Source organism: Pagrus major, chromosome 11 (genome assembly GCF_040436345.1).
Source record: "Pagrus major chromosome 11, Pma_NU_1.0".
NCBI classification, from domain to species: domain Eukaryota; kingdom Metazoa; phylum Chordata; class Actinopteri; order Spariformes; family Sparidae; genus Pagrus; species Pagrus major.
Genome location: NC_133225.1, coordinates 17,549,927 through 17,569,225, shown reverse-complemented (window position 1 = coordinate 17,569,225; position 19,299 = coordinate 17,549,927). Strand labels below are relative to the sequence as shown.

General features: G+C 38.9%; 3 protein-coding genes across 3 annotated transcripts in view; 2 read left to right on the top strand and 1 right to left on the bottom strand.

The window, feature by feature from the left end:
• Positions 1-100: 100 nt before the first annotated feature.
• Positions 101-3,645, bottom strand: mrpl47 (mitochondrial ribosomal protein L47). Its single transcript, XM_073475924.1, has 7 exons — positions 3,512-3,645; positions 2,616-2,764; positions 2,448-2,508; positions 2,269-2,365; positions 1,946-2,076; positions 505-600; positions 101-402 (listed from the first exon to the last, which is right to left on the bottom strand). Exons 1-7 carry the CDS (start codon positions 3,643-3,645, stop codon positions 291-293), a joined length of 780 nt encoding a protein of 259 aa, XP_073332025.1. The 3' UTR covers positions 101-290.
• Positions 3,646-3,877: 232 nt separating this feature from the next.
• ndufb5 (NADH:ubiquinone oxidoreductase subunit B5) lies at positions 3,878-7,629 on the top strand. Its single transcript, XM_073477203.1, has 6 exons — positions 3,878-4,014; positions 4,865-4,947; positions 5,472-5,538; positions 5,677-5,738; positions 6,067-6,173; positions 7,420-7,629. Exons 1-6 carry the CDS (start codon positions 3,897-3,899, stop codon positions 7,538-7,540), a joined length of 558 nt encoding a protein of 185 aa, XP_073333304.1. The 5' UTR covers positions 3,878-3,896; the 3' UTR covers positions 7,541-7,629.
• A 2,063-nt stretch (positions 7,630-9,692) lies between these two features.
• The window catches only part of usp13 (ubiquitin specific peptidase 13), a 31,048-nt gene continuing 21,441 nt past the window's right edge, over positions 9,693-19,299 (top strand). The window contains exons 1-5 of the mRNA XM_073476889.1: positions 9,693-9,803; positions 12,126-12,251; positions 14,774-14,834; positions 18,080-18,201; positions 19,036-19,178. Of these exons, the coding sequence (XP_073332990.1) occupies positions 9,693-9,803; positions 12,126-12,251; positions 14,774-14,834; positions 18,080-18,201; positions 19,036-19,178 (563 nt within the window). The remainder of the gene's footprint in view (positions 9,804-12,125; positions 12,252-14,773; positions 14,835-18,079; positions 18,202-19,035; positions 19,179-19,299) is intronic.

The window sequence follows — 19,299 nt, the reverse complement described above, 5'->3', positions numbered from 1 at the left end:
ACATGATTTCCAAACTTAAATATTCATGTTAGGGACTAGAAAACTTGACAACTCAATACATGGCGTGTATTAATTAAGTATGAAAACAGTGACCAAAACATTTCAAGTTGATGTATCATAATTTATAGGATCAAATAACAGCTGGACAAATACACTTATAACCTACATAGAACAAGAGATTCAGACTTCAGTTATTTGACATGAGCTGATTCAGACTACTTAACTCTGCAGATGAGATGTTGACATCTCTCCAAACCCAAAATGTAACTGTAAAATTTGAGCATGACATTTCACGGTGCTGAAACTTTCATTTTAGGAAACTTTTCCTGAAGTTTGGCCAGAGTTTCCTTCTTTAAGCTGGCTTCCCTGGCCTTCTGTCGAAGATGCTTCTCTATGCGTAGCCTTCAAGACAAAAAAAGAAGAAATCAACAGTTTCATAAGAACACACATCCATCTTATACATCAACTAAAACAGCACAATATTGCATGTCTGACATATCTTACCTGATGTATGGTTCGACAAACTTGGGTGTGTAGAACTTCTTTCGCTTGTATCTCTTATTCATGTACCATGGAATGGCATACTCCTTGAATCGATACCTGAGCAGAAAGAGAACGAATGTATGTGAGTAATGCCATTTCCCACATTTTCCTTCCAAAGCCCTTTAAGAGGTGCAACATCCAGATCACAGACCAACTGCAGAAAGTCTAAAATCAGCTTTGCCTACACTAAAGCAATTATTCAATTCATCTATGAAATGTCAACTATTAAATTAATCAACTATTTTGATAATCGATTGAGCAATTTCTTAAGAATAAACAGTCAAATGATCTGATTCTAGCCTCTTAAATATGAATATTTTCTGGTTTCTTTTTAACAGTAAACTGAATATCTTTAGGTTCTGGACAAAACAAGACATTTGAGGACGACATCTTGGGCTTTGGGAAACACTTAATAACATTTTTCATTTTAGTCATTTCACAAACTACACAAGTAATCTATTAATTGACAAAATAATCAACAGAATAATTGACAATGAAAATAATGGTTAGTTGCAACCGTATCCTACAATTAAACCTGCAGTGCAGAATGTTTGTCTCACCCTTCTTGTGTAATCACACAAACACTTGGAAAATGTGATATAATAAAACCTTACAGCTGATCACTTTCTGATTTCTGACTATAATTCTCCCTCTGAATGGCATTTTTTTAATCTCGAGCCTGAGAAACTTTTCTTGGATGCTTCTTAGGTTATTTGGCCATAGGCTCCACCATACCCCTAGTTGCTGTAGTCCATTTGGTTGCTGAGGCAAATTCATTGCTGGTTGATGTAAACTGCTTCACTACCAGTGTAGGAAAGTCGCCGCATTTACATTTACTCCAGTATACTGCATAATACAGAGCGATTTATCTGTTTGGCAAGGGCTTGAATGTAATGCACATTCATTTATACATTCATTTATGGGTCCCTGCACTCCAGCTTTAAGAAATTCTGTTAAAGTCCAGACCAGGTGTGAATAGAAACCGATCTTTGTGACTGTAAACCTAATATGGATCCATAAAATTGCTAAAATTATATTTTGGTTTAATTTTTTAACATTAATTTGAATTAAATCTGTCAAAACAACATCTGGACAAAGGGTGTTTGTGGTGATCTGAACTCTGAAGATGTACACGTGTCAGATTCACTGAAACCTTCATAACGACCTGGTATAGTATAGGTATAGTGTGAAAACATTGACAGGAAAGTGTATCATGTCACCTGCAGTCTTATGCAGGCATCAAGCGCATCCTTGTGTGTGCACAAGATAAGCCGAGACCCACACATAGAAAAACAGCTGCACAACTCTACCAAAGGGTCAAAACCTTTAAAGTGATAATTAAGAGTACTACATTTCTGTGTGTGTATTTGTGAAATAATGTATGCAGAGTCTCTGCCCTCACCAGTAGGCGTATCCAAATGTGTTCTTCCTCCAGTCTCCTGGTCTGCCTTTCTCCTGTCCTGTTTGCAGGAGACGCAGTGCAGTCTCTCTCTCATTCACCACCGTCTCTAATCTGATTATCGACCGCTCAACCTGTGAGGAAAAAGACAGCAAAATTGACCTTCGCATGGGCTTCTACTTTAACAGAAATGACAGCAACAATACCGCAAGTCGACCCTGCATCCAATTCAGCTCTGTCAATGGCTGAGCCAAGTTGATCTGTCAAATGTAATTCACAATTTTTACAGTAATGGAAGAAGATGTCATCTAAAGCATCATACAAACCTTCCTTATTCTTTCTGGACTCGGCATCTGAACCCTTTGCCTTCTTGCTTCCTGCTCGAGTGTGAGCAACATGTTCTTTTCTTTCAGGAGCACATACCTGAGATGGAATTAGAGCATTACACACAGCTGATAAATGTTTACACTCTGTGAGGCAACAGTGACATTTCAACAGTGCTTACCAGAGTTTGTGTAAATCTTCATTGCTCTTTGTTCTCAGTTGTTTGGCAGTCCATGGTGCACCTACAAAATTATTACAAACCAAATAAGTGTGAAAAGCTGGTGTGGATACATTTGCACTACAATGGTGCCACAGTAAACATAATACACATAATACTTCAGTGTTTTACCTGACTTCACAGAGGTTTCTCCCCAGGTCTCAGGGAGGTCAAAGAACTCTTCCAGCCCTCTTCTGCTGATGGTTGTGTGCAGGGCTCGACACTGACCCAAAGAGCGGGTGGGAGTTGACCAGGACAGGGCAGCAAGTGGATACTTTTCCCTGGTGGGTGCAAAATAAATTCACATACCAAAACTTAAAAGGGATAATCCACCTTAATTGACTTTGCATGCAATTTCACCTCGTTTTGGGCAAATCCTAAAACAAGTGCATTACGCTTCCCTTAAAATGTCCTTGGCTACCTTTCCTTTCTCACCCAGGAACTGATTTAAGTGCTTGTTGGTTTATTTGTTTATTTTTTTGCAGAAAAAAACAGTCGACAAGACAAGAGGCCTGTTGTGTTGCTATTTATAGGAGCAAAATAACTACAGACATCAACCATGCAATGCACTGTGCTAACCCAAAACTACAATAAATTGATGATTGTAAAATAACCTGACTTGGCCAATTGAAGTTCTTAACATAAGGCTGAAGATACAGTCGATACTGGGGGAAATACAGCAACTTCGAGGTCTTCTTTTACAAAAAGGTGTCCATAATAAGCTGTACATATTTTAAGTACACTGTCAGATTGGTTTTCTAGTTGTACCCTGTGATGACTTCCTGTCTTTAAATACAATACATAAATAAAGCCTTCTACAACGTAATTTACTGGAAACATGATAAAGACCAACCTGTAACTGAAAACATAATAATTTAAACCTAACACTGTCATTAATGTGTCATTATAAATGTAATCGTTGATGCTGCTGGTCAATGAGGAGCAGGGCCAGCGCTAGGTACCAACACGTTGATGTTAACATCGGCCTTAAGTTATGTTTTAGTTTTACACACCGCAAAACTGCTTACCTGTAAATATGAGGCTGGTATTTGGTCAAATTGGCAGCACAGTTCGGAGTATTTATCGCTGAAGATATCCTCAAGACATTTTGAAACTGCTTGCAAAGAGTCAAGACGCGTCCTGCTGATGAGGACGCCGCCATCTTTGCCGTAGTCCCTCCCACATTACCCATCATGCATTTGTCGAAACCAAATATATATTTTTCTTTTTTGACTTTTAAGAGTTTTTATCATATATTTATGTTGTAAGTTTATGTACTGCACGTACACAAAAATGCCACTTAACTAGAGTAAAAAGCAACAAATTTACCCTTATCAAATATGGCGGTTTCCGCTTCTCTCTTTCATCAACCAATCACAGATCGTGTTGTTGAACCGTCGTCCCACAGTAACGATGGTGGGGATGAGTGTTCTCAGGTCTGCTGCTGCTTTTGCAGCCAGACTGAGTCCTCTGAAATCTGGAAATAATGCGGTTAATTTACTCACCCGAACAATCCCACGGACAGATAAAGGTAAGAGACACCCTGGTCGTTTGAGAAGTGAGACGTTTGACCCTAAAGTTGGCCGTCTCTTCTTATGACCTTGCGCCGGGGATTGTTAGCTTATGCTAACATTAGCTAGCGGACAGGTAGCGTTTGTCCTGCTGTCAACAAAAAGTAAAGAAGTTGGTTACTTTAATAGTTACAGGTAGCTGATCACTCTTCTTTGTCAGCAAATGACATTCATAAACGGCCCTTATTGTTTAATAGAATAAAAGGTGTTTGGTAGCTGTTGCAATTGTTGTTTTATTAGCTATAGCATTTGAATGACAATACTTCTCCACATAATTAAATGTTTCCTATGGCGCTTATCACTGTCAAAATGTACGTACACATACAGTACACTGATATGAGTATCTGTAAGATTTAAGAGTATATTTACAAAAGAGATATAAAAGCAAACAAACAGTTGACTAGGTGGGATGCACAGTAGACATTATGACCCTTTGTAAACCTTATTAAATATCATAACATATTGATGCCAAGGTATAGCTGTGACAATAATCATAATAGTGTTTTTTATATATATATATACATATATTGCCCATCCCTGATTTATGTAAGACACATTTAAGTAATGATCATCAATAACGTGGCTATAATGTGGCACTGTTTGTTCAGTTTACTCATACTAAAGTCAAATAGGTTCAGAACAGTGACTTTAACTTTTAAAATCAAGAAATATTGAATTTACATTACAACACAGCAACCATAAACCAAGTCTGTCCAGTCCTATATCATGATCTTGATACCATGTCAGTAAAGCACCAACTTAAATTGGGAAGTACATGGTCATGACAGTATCCAATGCTTTTTTTTGCAGTGGCCATTCGTTGGGGTCATGGCAAGAAAATGTTTGTCATCAAACCCACTGACTTCTATGACAGGAGATTTCTGCGCTTATTGGTGAGTACTGTAATACCATCTCATTGCCTGTTATCATGAGAAATTAAGGGGTTATCTGAGCCAAAATTTGGGAGCGTCATTGAGTAGATAATATGGTCAGTACCAGCAGCAGGACAGTCATTGTAAACAGTTGTGTGTTGATAACCAAGACACTAAAGCCGAGCCCTGCTGTACCTGCTCATTTGAAGTTAGAACAAGGATACTTAAAGCCTGCAATGTTACGTTAGTATAATCTAGCTACAAAAGTGGATGCTCATGTCATATTAATATTTAGTTGATATACTAACATTATATTGAGCCAGTAACACGTGTCAAACCCACAGTGGACCAAAGGGCAAAATGTCTTGTAGGTTCTCTGATATAGAGATACATCCTGATGAAAAAAGTCATGCAATAAATGTCAGCTTGCATAGAAGTAACAATTATTCCTTTTGGCTTGGTTAGGCCTCCAGTTGTAATAACTCCTCATGCGGAACAATATTAGATATTCAGTATTTCATTTTATCTTCTCATTTTCTTCCCAGCAATATTACATCCTGCTGACGGGCATTCCTGTGGCTATCATTGTCGGAAGTGTAAATCTCTTCATTGGTAAGTAGGCAAATGTCTCAAAGTTATTTTGTGTGTTTTAGTGCTTTTATCTGATCAGTTTAATGTGTAATTAATTGAGTAAATGTGAGTGAGTAGATGTTAGTTTGAGTTGAACTTGAGTGTGATTGTGTTGTGAAGGTGAGGCAGAGCTGGCTGAAACCCCAGAGGGCTACGAACCAGAGTACTGGGAGTACTACAAGGTATGTAGCTAGCATCTTATTTCATCAGTTCTTTCAGGAGTGTTTTTTGTGTCACTAATCTGAACATTGATTCAGAGAAGGATGGGCTGCATGCATTAAATTATGGAATTGGGCATCAAAGTATGGACATGCCATAACTGTCCTTGCCAACCTTCAAAACAGCTGTGTTTGCCTGGGTACAGTTATGTTAAGTATTTAGAGAAATGTAAAATGATCATATCTAATGTAGTCACAATAGTGGTTCTACTAATTGATCCCTTAATTCAACTGAAAAAAAATGTTTATCTGGTTTATCATTAAGATAGTTCTGTCTTGTGTGTCATTGCAGCACCCCATCACCAGGTGGATCTCGCGGAACATATGCGATTCCCCAGTGAAGGACTATGAAAAGATGATGGCTGCAATCCAAATAGAAAAAGAAAAGGCAGACTGGAGGTGAGTGTTAGAACTGGTGTGTTATGTTGACTTCTGTCACCTTAATCCTGCCATTAGTGATGGCCAGAAAGCAGTTGTGATACAGTGGTAGAGAAAACATTTCTAACTATCTTAAACTTCTACATTCTTCTGTATTTCATTTTTAGCATCTAGAAAAAAGATCTTATATCCTTGTATTAAAGTTAGCAGTGAAAACATGATGTTTTTTAACAGCCAACCAAGTGCTGGTGTTGCATATCTTGCAACACAATTTGCACTACAGTTAGTAGTTTGGTACTTCATGTATCACAGTCAGTGGTGTATTTGCTTTGAGCCTGAATCCATTGTAAAAGATCAGTTTAATAATTCAGTGAAATTTCTTTTGAAAACATTAAATTGATTCTTTTGAAGGTGTAAATGAACAGATTCCAATTGGATAAACATACTGCTTCTAAGCTAGATTCCTGTGCATGTTTGATTGAATTTCATTCAGTCAGCTAATATCTGACTCAACACAACAGATTTCTTGTTGTCGAAAGGATTGTTGTTTGTCAGGGAATCTACTTTGCACTTAACTGAAGGTGTTGAGGAGGAAGTTTTATCTGTGGCTGTCTGCCAAAGCCATTTGTTCAGTCATAACACTGATTTTATTATTGCAGTATTAATAAAGAACCACACAAAACATGCATATTTATTGTTATTAGGACTGAACATAGATATGTGATAAAAAGGAATCCTATCAAGCACCTATGTAACTCTAGATGTAAGCTGTCTTTGGTCAAAGGGAACTTTAATGAGATTGGCACAGGGTTGGATTTGATGTTTGACCATGTAGAACCATAAACGTGTTGGGACCAACTCAAGTTTTATCGTACTGGAAAATGTAACTCATTCGTGATTCTTTATGTTGGGTTCAAGTGGGACCATGACGATGTATTTAACATAATGCCTCAAATCCTGTGTATAGACACTTCAACACAAAGCAAGATTGACATAACTATGCGCATCAGTGGCATACAATACACAACACAGTCACACATATATGGTTTCAAGCCAGGTTTCTGTTTGGGGCTAAGAAATCACACAATGATGTTGATGAGAACCATTGAACAAGCTATAAAGGATGGTGGATTTTTCTGAGGACAGACACGTCATGTTTTTTCTTTCTCCTGGCTTTGTGAAAAGTGAGTGAAAGGTGTTGTAGCACTTCTCTTGTTTTCCATTTACTGTGTGATTTATTAATTCTCTGACCGTTTGCCATCGACAGACTGATGGAGCTGGAGGTGCGTCGACAGATGAGGGAGAAGGGAGACGGCCCCTGGTTCCAGGTGACCACCCTCAACAAGGAGCTCATTGACAACAGCCCTAAGGCAACACCGGACAATTAATGTCTGCTGTCAGGACATCATGCCGATCAATCTCACTGTTTGTACATTTTTTCCCTGCCTGCGTAAATAAAATATCTATATGTACTCTGTTTTTGTCCTCCAGTGTCTTTATTGGCTTTATTCTGCAAAAATGTTTTTACTATGAGTGGGAACATTTATTTAAAATCTTTGTAGATAAAGTTACATTGCAGAGCAGCAGTGGGTCTCTGTAGAGCATGCTAACTATATAAATGGTTCAAGGTTTAAATCCACGAGCTAGCTAAGAGTCTGCATGGGTTTCCTCTGAGTGCTTGTGTGTCCTCTGACAGTCCAACTATATACAGTACACAATGGGTGAACTAGAGATTGCCTAATTGCTAGTGTATCTAGATGTGTCAGCCCTGTGATAGAAAGGTTACCTGCCTCTCATCTAGTATGTGAAGGGCAGTCTCCACCCTGTGAGAGTTAACAAGGTGCAGATAATAGGTGGGTTCCACTGCTCTCCAAGCACTGAATCAACACTTTGAGTTTGAAAGGGATCAGATGGTTGTACACACGTATATGCACATAGACTATCATCATGCACAATTCATACACAGGTATATGCTATGGGTGCAGTATGTTATTATTTGTTCTGTTTTTTTTGTTTTTTCATCTAAATTTAACAACCAAAGCAGGACTGGATACTACAAATGATGAATAGACTGCATTTATACAGACTGAAAAAAAGTTAAAGGATAAGTTCGCCCAAAAAATGCAAATTTAGTCATTATCTACTCACCCACATGTTGATGGTGTTTTTTTGTTTTATAGTCCACAAAACATTTCTTGAGCTTCACAACAAAACAGTGCTTTTTAGTTGTTTCTTCTAGTTGTTTCTTTTTTTACGTTTTAAAACAAGAGAATGCTGCAATGCTCTTTTTCTGCGAAGCTCCACAAATGTTTTTGGGACCACGAAGTTCACCTGACCTTCCATCAACATGGGAGTGAGTAGATAATATTAAACAAACTCTTTGTTTTCATGACTGAATAAACAAACTGACCTTAAAGGACAACACAGTTTCATACGGTTTGACTTTGTATATATTTGGCGGACCCTGCCACCTTTCCGGCTTCAAACAGTGTTCTGGGGATCTTATTTTCCTCTGAGAACGGCTTGTTTATTCAGGTATGGAAAAAATAAATATTTCTGAGTTTGTGTTATTACAAAATTGCTTCTCCAAAACTATGTATCCCTTTAAAATGGGATTACAAATTGAGATGTGCCTTTAAGAGTATTTGCAACATGGAAGTTAGCAGGAGACACATTAGTTAAACAACAAGGACACACTTCATGGGAGAATTATTATTATTATTAATTTTTGTTGTGGCTACGATTCTGGCAAATTAACTGCATGCATTTTACATTTTTTGCAATTACCATGTGTGTCCAGCTGGTGGCAGAGCTGTGCAGACAGGATGATTGTTGTCTGATGAACAAAAGGCCTTCTCATGGGTGTAGAAACAACATATTGCTCCTTTATTGTAAGGTGCACGGAATTAGCCTGTCTTGCTGTGCTTCTATGTTACTCTACATTCTGATAGATGCAAACATGCCACTGAGAGATTTTTATGTGGATTACTTAGTATTTGAACAGCACAAGCTCCTGTAAATGAACCCAGAGTGATGTGATTCATTTATCTGGCTTGCAGGATAATAAAATCAGCAGCTATTCAACCTCACAATCTTGCTTTTCCTGGTTCCTGGAGGGAGGTGGGGGGAGCATGTTGTAGTAAGTGTGGGTGGCTTTATGAATCACCCTCAGAGGTGGGAGGGGCCCTTCTGGTAAAATATCTCTGTACGTGTGCACACAGCGTCACCACAGTCCACAGCAGCCGTGTAACATCTGCGCAGGTCAAACCGTGTGTGTGTTTTTATTTACAAGAAGAAACAACAAAAAAAAGAGCGACACTCGTGGCCTTACAGCTTTGCAGCCCGTGCAGCAGCAGCAGCAGCAGCAGCAGCCAGCCTTGCCTCCACCCGTCTGTCATTTTATTTTTATGTTTTTCAGCGTCACATCCCGCTGGCTGCAGGAATGTAGAGACGGGGAGCTTTAAAAATAGCATCCTCTCCTCTGACAGCGCTGCTCCGCTGGCTCCGCAGCACTGTGGTGCGAGAAGCAGGAATGCGAAGATGGCTACAGACCTCGGAGAGCTGCTGGTCCCGTACATGCCCACCATCAGGGTGCCCAGGACTGGAGACAGGGTTTTCAAGAGCGAGTGCGCCTTTTCCTTCGACTCGCCCGTAAGTGTGTCTCTCTCTCGCACACACACACACGCACGCAAACACAGCGAGACACGAGCGTGTTGTTTGCGGGGAGGGGATGTGCGTCGCGGGCGGGCTTGACAGTTCGATATGGACGCACGTGAATCTGCTCTGCGTGTCTCCATGGCCGCCTTCCCCCGTGAACTTGACAGAAAATAAATAATTAAATGTTGTTTACATCTCACAGGAGAGGGAGAGAGACGGGGGTGGAGGGGTGGAGGGGTTTCCCTTCAGGCCACAGTAGCGCTCAAAGCGAGAATTGGTGCGTCAGCTAGCACACCTGCCCCCGAGATTTGAATGGATGTGAGGGGCGTCAGCAGCCATGTCAGGTTGTGGCTGTGCGGGAGACAGCTGCCGTGTGCTGCGCGTCGTCTAAAAATGGACCTGAAAGTGTGTCTGTGGTGCTCAGACAATGTTTCCATCATAAAAAAGCATACCAAAGTGCATTTATAGGGCCTTTAGTGGTGTTGTCGTCAGCTTCTGATAGCCTCTAACAATCATTTCATGGTAAAATTCACTGCTGTGTTCAGGAATCAGTTTACAATGACCAAGCAAAAAAATCATGCTATGCATGGTAGTGATACTCATTTATTGACTTAAAGAGACACTATGTAGTTTGTAATACAAACTCAGGAATATTTATTTTTTCCATAAGTGAATAAACAAGCTGTTCTCAGAGGAAAATAAGGTCCCCAGAACACTGTTTGGTGCTCTAAAGGTGGCAGGGTCCGCCACCTACAAACATTAAAACAGTATGAAATTGTGTTGTCCTTTAAGGTCAGTTTTTTTTTATTCAGTTTATTCAGTCATGAAAACAAAGAGAGTTTTGTTATTAGTTTGTTTAGGCATAACAAATAAAAATAGTCAGTGAAGATTTTTCTCTTCTGATTGAAATTTCTTCCCCAAAACTACACAGTGCATCTTTAAAAGTATGCTTTTGTTCTTTTTAGTGAGTTTATAGAGGTCTTTATGGTATGTTTATGTTATATTATTATGTCACTAGAGTTGAAAACCTCCTGGCATATATTTTGATGCATGTTTTAATTTATTTTGCCGTTATTTTGCCATGATAAAGTCTAGATGATAAAGTCCAAGTCTAAGCTTTATGTAAAGATTTGTGACAAAAATAAATGAGAGTTTTTGTCTCTTAACTCATTCTACATAGAACAAAAAACCTACTTTCTCGACGGAAACCGTTTTTAAAGGTGACTCAGCTGTCTGGAGTTCATCATGTTGGTCCGAGGACTGGTTTATTTTTATCCTTGCACTGTTGAAGCTCATATGTCACTCTGGGCCACTTAAAGGTTTATCACAGGGGTTTATAAGGCCTCCACTGATTGCAGATTTAGGTTAGTTTTGAAGGGGTGTTTAGTCCCCGACAGTCCACCATGTGTAACACCACCACACCTGAAATGTGATCCACTGGTCACATGCAGATCTGTTGAATGTGAGAAAATGATCAAACCGTTGTATCCTGTAACAAGCAGGTTTAGATACAGTTGTTCAACTGGGGATGTGACGTGTGTGCGGCTTTAATTCACAGACACTCATCAGCAGTTTTATAAGGAGTGAAGTTACCATGTTTTTAAACTGGAGCAAAGAGGGATTACTTTATCAATTAAGTGAATTTCTGTGTCGCTGCATGTAACAGGATGCTCATATTTTTAGTTGAGACAACAGTTGCATAACTGATTTTTCAAATTGCTTGTGTGAAACACAGTTTTTAAGATTGATTGACACTTTTTGGCTATCATAGTGTGAATTAGGTGAAAGTGTTTTTTGTGGCGTTGCAGTATAAACCAGGCTTTTCAGCAGCAGGCTTTTTCTCGATCAAAGCGATATTTTTTTTTCTGTGCAAAAGTGCTGGAACAGATTTTTGGCAGTTTGACAGGATGCAAGACGGCCTCTTTGAAAATGTGCTTGCAGAATCACTGGCACACATATCTAACTTGCGTTGTGTTAAATTGTTGTAACTAGTGCCAGGTAGTGTGTAACACTATGAACGGAACTGATTATTATCTTCCTATTTGTGCTGTGAAACACTTTTAATGAAGCTAGAATGCTCCCATACATTGTGTATTATATAAGAAAAGACAATGTAAGAAAAGACAATGTTAGAGGGAATACTTGTGTGAGGATATAATACACAGTAAGTAGTGCAACCCTGCCTTCTAGCTACTCTGAAATCAGGCAAAATAAAGATTTTCTGTGTAAAATGCACAATGTGTTAAATGTGCTGTTGTGTTGGTGGTTGTTCACCTCGTGCTGCTGTTCATTGTTACCGTTTGTTTTGGTCTGCAGGAGTCAGAGGGAGGCCTGTATGTGTGCATGAACACATTCCTGGGCTTTGGACGAGAACATGTGGAGAGACATTATCGCAAAACAGGACAGAGTGTTTACATGCACCTCAAACGACATGTGAAAGAGGTACGTTATACTCCTGCACTGTATTTTTTGTATTTCTTTTTAATGGCACCACAGTTTATATAGTACATTTGTAATCAATAAGAAAATACTACACAAAAGACAACAATAGAGACATTAACATGGGATCATATTAAACAATACTAGTATAGAAAAGTTGAATACAATAAGGGCAAAGTGTTTACAACCAATGATATCTGAGCTCCGTAATTGTCATTGTCAGCTTCAATGATGACATTGACGTTTGTCAGCTTCAGGCAGATCTCAATTGTATATCCAAATGATATATATAATCAATCATCTGTTGTAATTCATGCTTACATAGTTGTGTACCAAATATAAATACACTTTGTGAGTCTCACAACATTTAATGTAGGAAATTAGCCAAGTGGAGTTGAAAAATCTGTTTATTTTAACCACTTGTGGAACATTTCTAAGCACTATATAAACATTTAATTAATGGAGATATGGCATAATATGATGTAGCTTTGATGCAGATAAAAGTATTGATTAATGTATTTATCAAAAAATGTTGCTCTTCCTTTGGGCACCCATAGGCAGAAAGTGAATGATAATACAGGAGAACACCTTTGCAGTGATGTAAAATATATCTTAATAGGAGAAGTTAAAAATAGCTGACAGATAAAAATGCTCTTATATCTGCATGTAATTGCATTATAGTGTGTTATAAACCGTTAATTAAAAATATGTATACTGCTTATAGATGATAGATAGAGGGATGTAAAGTAAAGCAACACTTGTCTTGTGTGTATTTCAGTTGGTAAATTATGTGATTAACACTGTCAGGATTACAGGATTACAGGTTAAATGCTGCAGAAGGATGCAATAAAGTAAGGTGTTTCAGATAAAAGATACACTGTGGTCTGTGCTGCTGACATCATGATGCCATTATTTTGAATATGAGTGATTAAATTACAGTGTCTGCCCTGCATTAACTTGGAAACTGAACGCTTGGTCATCGACATTTAATTTGAAAAAAGAAACATGAGAGAGTGAGAGAATACACTTTACAACAATAAATGATAATATAAATGAATAATGAAATAAATGATAATAATAGAATATTTAGATTATTTATTTGGATTGAAATGGAGCGATTCTTTTAAGAAAATTCTTATTTGCCCTATAATTAGTACCAATATACGTAGTTCTTTCCAAGAAACGTCCTTGGAGATTATCAAGCAAATAATCTTAAAATACTGACCCATAAAATTAAGTGTTACAGCTATATTAAAGGTCTAATTTGTAAGAAAGTTGATATTTGAGTCTCATTCTGACCTCGTCATATACTGATGTTTTGAGATTGTAGGTCGGGTCGGCCGCCATCCCAAAGCACCAGTATTTGACGAGTTGGGAATGAGACTCAAAAATCAACTCTTAAAGATACTGAAATGCTACTTCTGAAATTCAGATAATAACATTTTGCTGTGTACAATGAAACCACACAAGATTTTATTTATTAATAGCGATAAATATATTATCAAGTTTATGTTAAGCGATAAATATAAAAGGAACATCAAACAAAAATACATAAAAAACATAAAATGCAATCCAAAACAACAACCCTGCAACAAACCTTTTCAAAGATTGTCAAGTTGTTGTTGAGACTGCAGCAGGCAGCTATTGATTTAACTCTGCGCTAAGCATGTTGTTGCTTTGGATTGCATTATATTGTAAGGCGTTTCTGTTATTTTGCCCATCCTTGTATGAATAAAAAATTAACTCAACGAACAAGTCATTGACCCAAAACAAGCCCCCCTAAAAAGTTGACGGTAAACAACAAAGGCCTGAGCTGCTGCCATGTTTTCTTTGTGGCTCTAATTGCCCTCAGATAAGCTTTGCTTTGTAAAGAGCTGCTATTTCCATGCCTGGATCTGGCAGCTGCTCACATTCTGCAGGCTCCCGTGTCTGCTGTTTTTTTCCCATGAGTCCACTTGGTCGCTAGTGTGTCAGCATTCTCTGCTTTTCTGTCTGTCTGTGTCCTGCCGAGTGAACGGGAGTCAGTCACCTGAACCACAGAGGATACGTGGGAAACCAGTCACTGGGGTTGTTTTTCACACTTTAGTGGATACAAGTGTTTTTTGTAGGTTGATGTTAAAGATTGATGACTGTATTTGAGTTTTGTACCACTCTGGACAGTATGAAGAGGAAGATGATCACTCTCTGCAGGCTCAGACAGGCCACATGAACACACTGTAAATGAGATCCGTCCAAGTCCACAAATCAAACTGTGCAACTGAAACAGTTTCATTTATCATTCTTTAATGTTGACCATGACACAGACAGGGGTTTTCCCCCTGCCTCGTAACCTGACCTAGCAACTGGAACATTCAGCATCTATTTCTAACAAAATGACAACCATCTGGACCTTCTGTCGCAGTGAAGCATAACAGCATTTTACAGGATTTTACAAAGAGAATCATTAAAGGTATTAAAGGGTGTTTTTTTTAATGTGAGGAGGTTCTTTGATCCAGTTTAATCCCTTTTCTTCCTGTTTCCCACAGAAAGCCACAGGAGCTGCAGGAGGCGCCATCCCCAGAAGGAGAAATGGAAAAGTGTTTCTAGGTAAGTTAGAGGCAGTGGTGGAAGAAGTACTCCTTTCCACTATGTAAAAATTCTCAGAAAACCCAGATGTTTCTTCTTAAATATGTAATATGTAGGAATTTTGCATCAAAATGTTTAAAAACGTTACATTATCCCAAATGTTTCCAGCAATGCTCACACCCAGAGAAATCCACAAGTTTGCTCAAAGTAACGGTGCGTCTCATGTGGTTGCCTGTCGCTACTTACGGGATACGAAAGTGGAAATGAGACTGAACTAAACACGAATAAAACTTTAAAACATTACCAGTAGTTTGACCGCAAGACCATTTGTGAGCTCACATTAGAGCGACGGCACACACTGAGGGTGTGTCTGTCTGTGTGTTTAAATTCAGGATGACTCTCACTAAATTTGGCACTCACCAGAGAATCTGGTTCTCTCTTCTTTTCCCCTCTCATTTGTGTAACGTTATGTCCTTAAAGTAAGGTACATTTCCCCCCAGCTTCAAACGTCCAACAATGGAGGTTGCCTCAGGCATCGCTGCCGTAGTCAGGTTGATAAACAGGAGTGAGGATAAGTACACTTTTTAATCCCAAAAGGCTGATGTTAAATATGTATGTTTAAGAGAAACACAGACATATTATTAGTAAAATGCACCTAAATAATCAAAAGTAAAAGTAGTAGTTATCTAGAAAAATGGTCCCTGTGATGGATATATTATCATAAATTAACATAATTAGATTAACACTGATGCATTGATATCTAAGTAGCATAGTGATGTTGTAGCTGTTGAGGTGGAGGTAGTTTTATCTACTTTTATATACAGTAACATGGTTGAGTCCAGTTGTTTCAGATCTCCAATCTCTACAAGATAAATCTGAGGGGGTGATAAATAAAGGTTGTAGCACAAACACAAATGAAAGCTTTGCTTTTTGTTGGGAAAATATTGGAGAATTTTACCTTTTTGGACCTTATAAAGTTATTTAAATGAAACCATCCATACTAAAGAAATACCTTGAGACTGGACTCTGGTATTTCCATCATAACTGAAATCAAATGAAGCTTGTTGCTGACATGGTTACATGTCTTGCATTGAGTTGATGTTTTAATATAATGAAGTAAACATGATTTCTGTAGTCAGAAACACCTCTCCATGAAGACAACCCCCTCCATTAGAAGCTGGTGTTATTGTTTGTTACACTGTGGTGACCCACCAGCTGCCCCTCCAACCAGCCCTCACCCAAAGTGTCAGATATTTCCCATGATAAGACCTCTCCTCCTCCTCCTCCCCTTCCTCCTCCTGTGCTCCAAATATAGCCCATTTATTTGTATATGTGGTTGGTAACTGTTCTAAATCAAAGCCTGGCCTCCTCCCCCTCCTCCTGGTCGCTGGCCTCTCAGCTGCCGCCACCTGTCAACTCCCCTTCTAGGCTGACACACTTCTACTGCAGCTATGACGCTGCTCAGAGAAGACCAGGTGTCGCTCTGCCTCCCTCCCTCCCTCATGGCTGGTGTGCGGGGGAGGAATTCCTTCCACTCAGACTCCATGTAATTGATGTTCCTGTTTTCTTATCGTCTGGAGCGTAATAGACTTTAATATGCACCAACTTCGATCTGACTGCTGTACATTAGGTCAACCCTCTAGCTGATGTCTGACTCTCTAAGAGAACTCTGTCAGACTCTTCCTTCTCTGAGAGGATTCTTGCTGTCATCCATTTTGGATCTTTGATATGACAGCGGGCATGTATGTTTCCGCCGTCATCTCCATACCAGACCAGTGATCTAATCAGGCCGCTGGCTGCTAACATCAGAGGTTACCATGAAACCAGTGGGCACAATAACATAGTCGAGGATAACCTATGATCCTGTTTCTCATGAGTCATCACACGACTTTAGTCTGGAGTGGAGAAGGACAACTCTATATGGAGAGAGATATAAGAGAAGAGGCTATCGCTCCATTTAAAAAAGATGGATTTAATTTATTAGCTGATTGACAGAAAGTTAACGTCACTCTTTGCCAAAAGGAATAGACACCTCTCTCTGTCTTACTTGATCATAAACTAGGGCTGAAACATTGATTAATCTGCAGATTATTTTCTTGATTAATTGGGTTAGAGTTTGGAGGTCCGAAAATTTTGAAAAATGTAAATGGACTTGCATTTATACTTCGCTTTTAAAACACTTGCCACATTCACTTATTCATATACACACCCATACACTGCTGCCATGCAAAGTGCCAACATGCTCATCAGAAGCAATACAGTGCTTCCTCACCAAACTGCCCAATGATATTGCTATTTTCAGCCATTCACACAGCCATCAGGGGGAATTTGAAGATCAGTATCTTGCAGTTTGACACTTTGAAAAGTAGCCGGGGATCGTTCCGATCACTAGACGACCAGATCTACCTCCTGATCCACAGAGAATATGTAAACTATCCATCAAAAGTTCCTATAGCCCAAAGTGATGCCTTCAAAAGCCTTATTTTGTACGACAAACAGCCCTGGAGTTATTGCTTTAAAAAATGGCCGAAACAATAAATCAGTTCTCAAAATAATTTTAAAAATATTTACAAAAATCATTCATCAGGACATTTTTGCCCAAATACATCAATATTGATAATATTGTAAGGATGACTATTGGCACACAATGAGATTTTTGATAAATAAAAATGAGTAATGCGGATATAATGACTAAGACTAAGTATTAGAACAAGTAGAACAGTCTGGTAAGTTCAGAAAATTACATCACTTCACTATAATGCAGCCTTTAAAACCTATAATGATATCCAAAATCTAAGGAGATAAATAGTCTCATATTGCGATCGTGATATACGTAATATTGATCTATTGCTAAGCCTTACTTGAGTTTCATAATGTGATTAGTAATGAATTGAGTGCGCTGTAGCTGCACAGACAAAGCCATCCTCAGTGCTCCTCAGTGCCTCTATAAGTTGCTGTTGCTAAGAGTGTGTAATAGTTGCCTAAGTATAGCTCAACATAGATTTGCTCTGAGCAAAAGAGTCATCAGCATCGTATGAAGTCATCTGTCACTGTTGTAAAAACAAGATGCCACTGATGGTTTTCTTGCTCAAGGATTCATCTGCATCCTCAGACTATTATGGTATTGACTACATGAACAATACAGGAACATAAAAAGAACAGACCTCACACTCAAACATGAAATAAAAATACCCAAGAACAAACACGATCATCAGGTAACGTCAGTCTAACAGCAGCTGATTGGATGTTCACTTCCTTCCCTGTAGATTTAGAGCTAAACCGTGATTTTAACGGTGAGGACTATGAATATGAAGACGAGGCCAAGCTCGTCATTTTTCCAGACCACTTCGAGATCCCCTTACCAAATATTGAGGAGCTGCCCGCTCTGGTCAGTGAGTCGCTGCTGTTCGTGCTCTGTGTGTTTCCATGCATGCCGATGGGAGGGTGCACTCAGTGGTTCCCCTGTCACTGAACAGCCGCAAAGCGGAAAATCCATTTTCTTGTTCAGGTTAAAGTGAGACATTTGTGGTCAGAAATTTTAACTTGGCACTCAGGAATATAATTTATGGAGGATCAGAGTTTCTCTTAACCTCTAGTAGTGTTCTTTGGTTCATTTGGACGAGGTTTTGTGAAGGATTTTGTTGTGAAAGCTGTTTCATAGAAAAGCTTCTGGGGAACCACTGGATGCACACACTGTTTAGGTGCCCTCATCACCTTTGGCTTTGTTCATCATTTGCTTGCACAGAGTGCAGAGGAGACATTTTATTATTTTTACTTTACTGTTTTGTTTGTTTTTTAGAGCTTATACTGTGAATGAGGCTTGGTTTTGTTTTGTTTTTCTAATTATTTTATGCATGTTTAATTTATTGTTGTGAATAAACAAATAATGATGTTAAGCAAAACCACCTGGCGACTACCATTCTTGTTTTAAAACGTTTTGCATGGTTTGTTTCTACATTATAGTCGCAATATAATGCCGCTCTGCCTTCCTCTGCTGGATCAATCGCTTTATGTGGCACAGCTTCACAATGTCTTGCATGTCCACTGTCGTCCTTTTGTTAAATGATGACGTTTAATGTTGCTACAGTAGTTAAATACAATCTTATATCTGTCAAATGCAGAGTTAAAAGCAGAGAGAAGTTCTTAGATTGATATATTTTCACGTCAATCAAACTCACTCCCAGAAGTTAATTCTGTCGCTGCTGTTTCATCTGACGTTCAGGTGACCATCGCCTGTGACGCGGTGCTCAATGCACCATCAGCTTACAAGAAGCAGGAGCCTGAGTCCTGGGAGGAGGAGATCCAGGTGTCCAGACATGCCAGGAGCCTCAGACAGCTGGATAATGGAGTCAGGATCCCACCCAGGTAGGAAACGCACAGTGTTACAACACTTTTATTTATTTAAATTTTTTGGAGAGCGATAGATTCTGTTACTTTCTCAGCATGTTCAGCCTACAAAACATCTTCTACATCTTTTCACACAGCA

Coding starts and splice junctions, on each gene's coding strand:
- mrpl47 (XM_073475924.1), bottom strand. CDS start 3,645: ATGGCGGCGTCCTCATCAGCAGGACGCGTCTTGACTCTTTGCAAGCAG. Junction 2,509..2,615: donor AGAAACCTCTGTGAAGTCAG/GTAAAACACTGA, acceptor ATAATTTTGTAG/GTGCACCATGGACTGCCAAA. Junction 601..1,945: donor ACATTTGGATACGCCTACTG/GTGAGGGCAGAG, acceptor CTTTCTGCTCAG/GTATCGATTCAAGGAGTATG.
- ndufb5 (XM_073477203.1), top strand. CDS start 3,897: ATGGTGGGGATGAGTGTTCTCAGGTCTGCTGCTGCTTTTGCAGCCAGA. Junction 4,015..4,864: donor AATCCCACGGACAGATAAAG/GTAAGAGACACC, acceptor TTTTTTTTGCAG/TGGCCATTCGTTGGGGTCAT. Junction 5,539..5,676: donor AAGTGTAAATCTCTTCATTG/GTAAGTAGGCAA, acceptor TGTGTTGTGAAG/GTGAGGCAGAGCTGGCTGAA.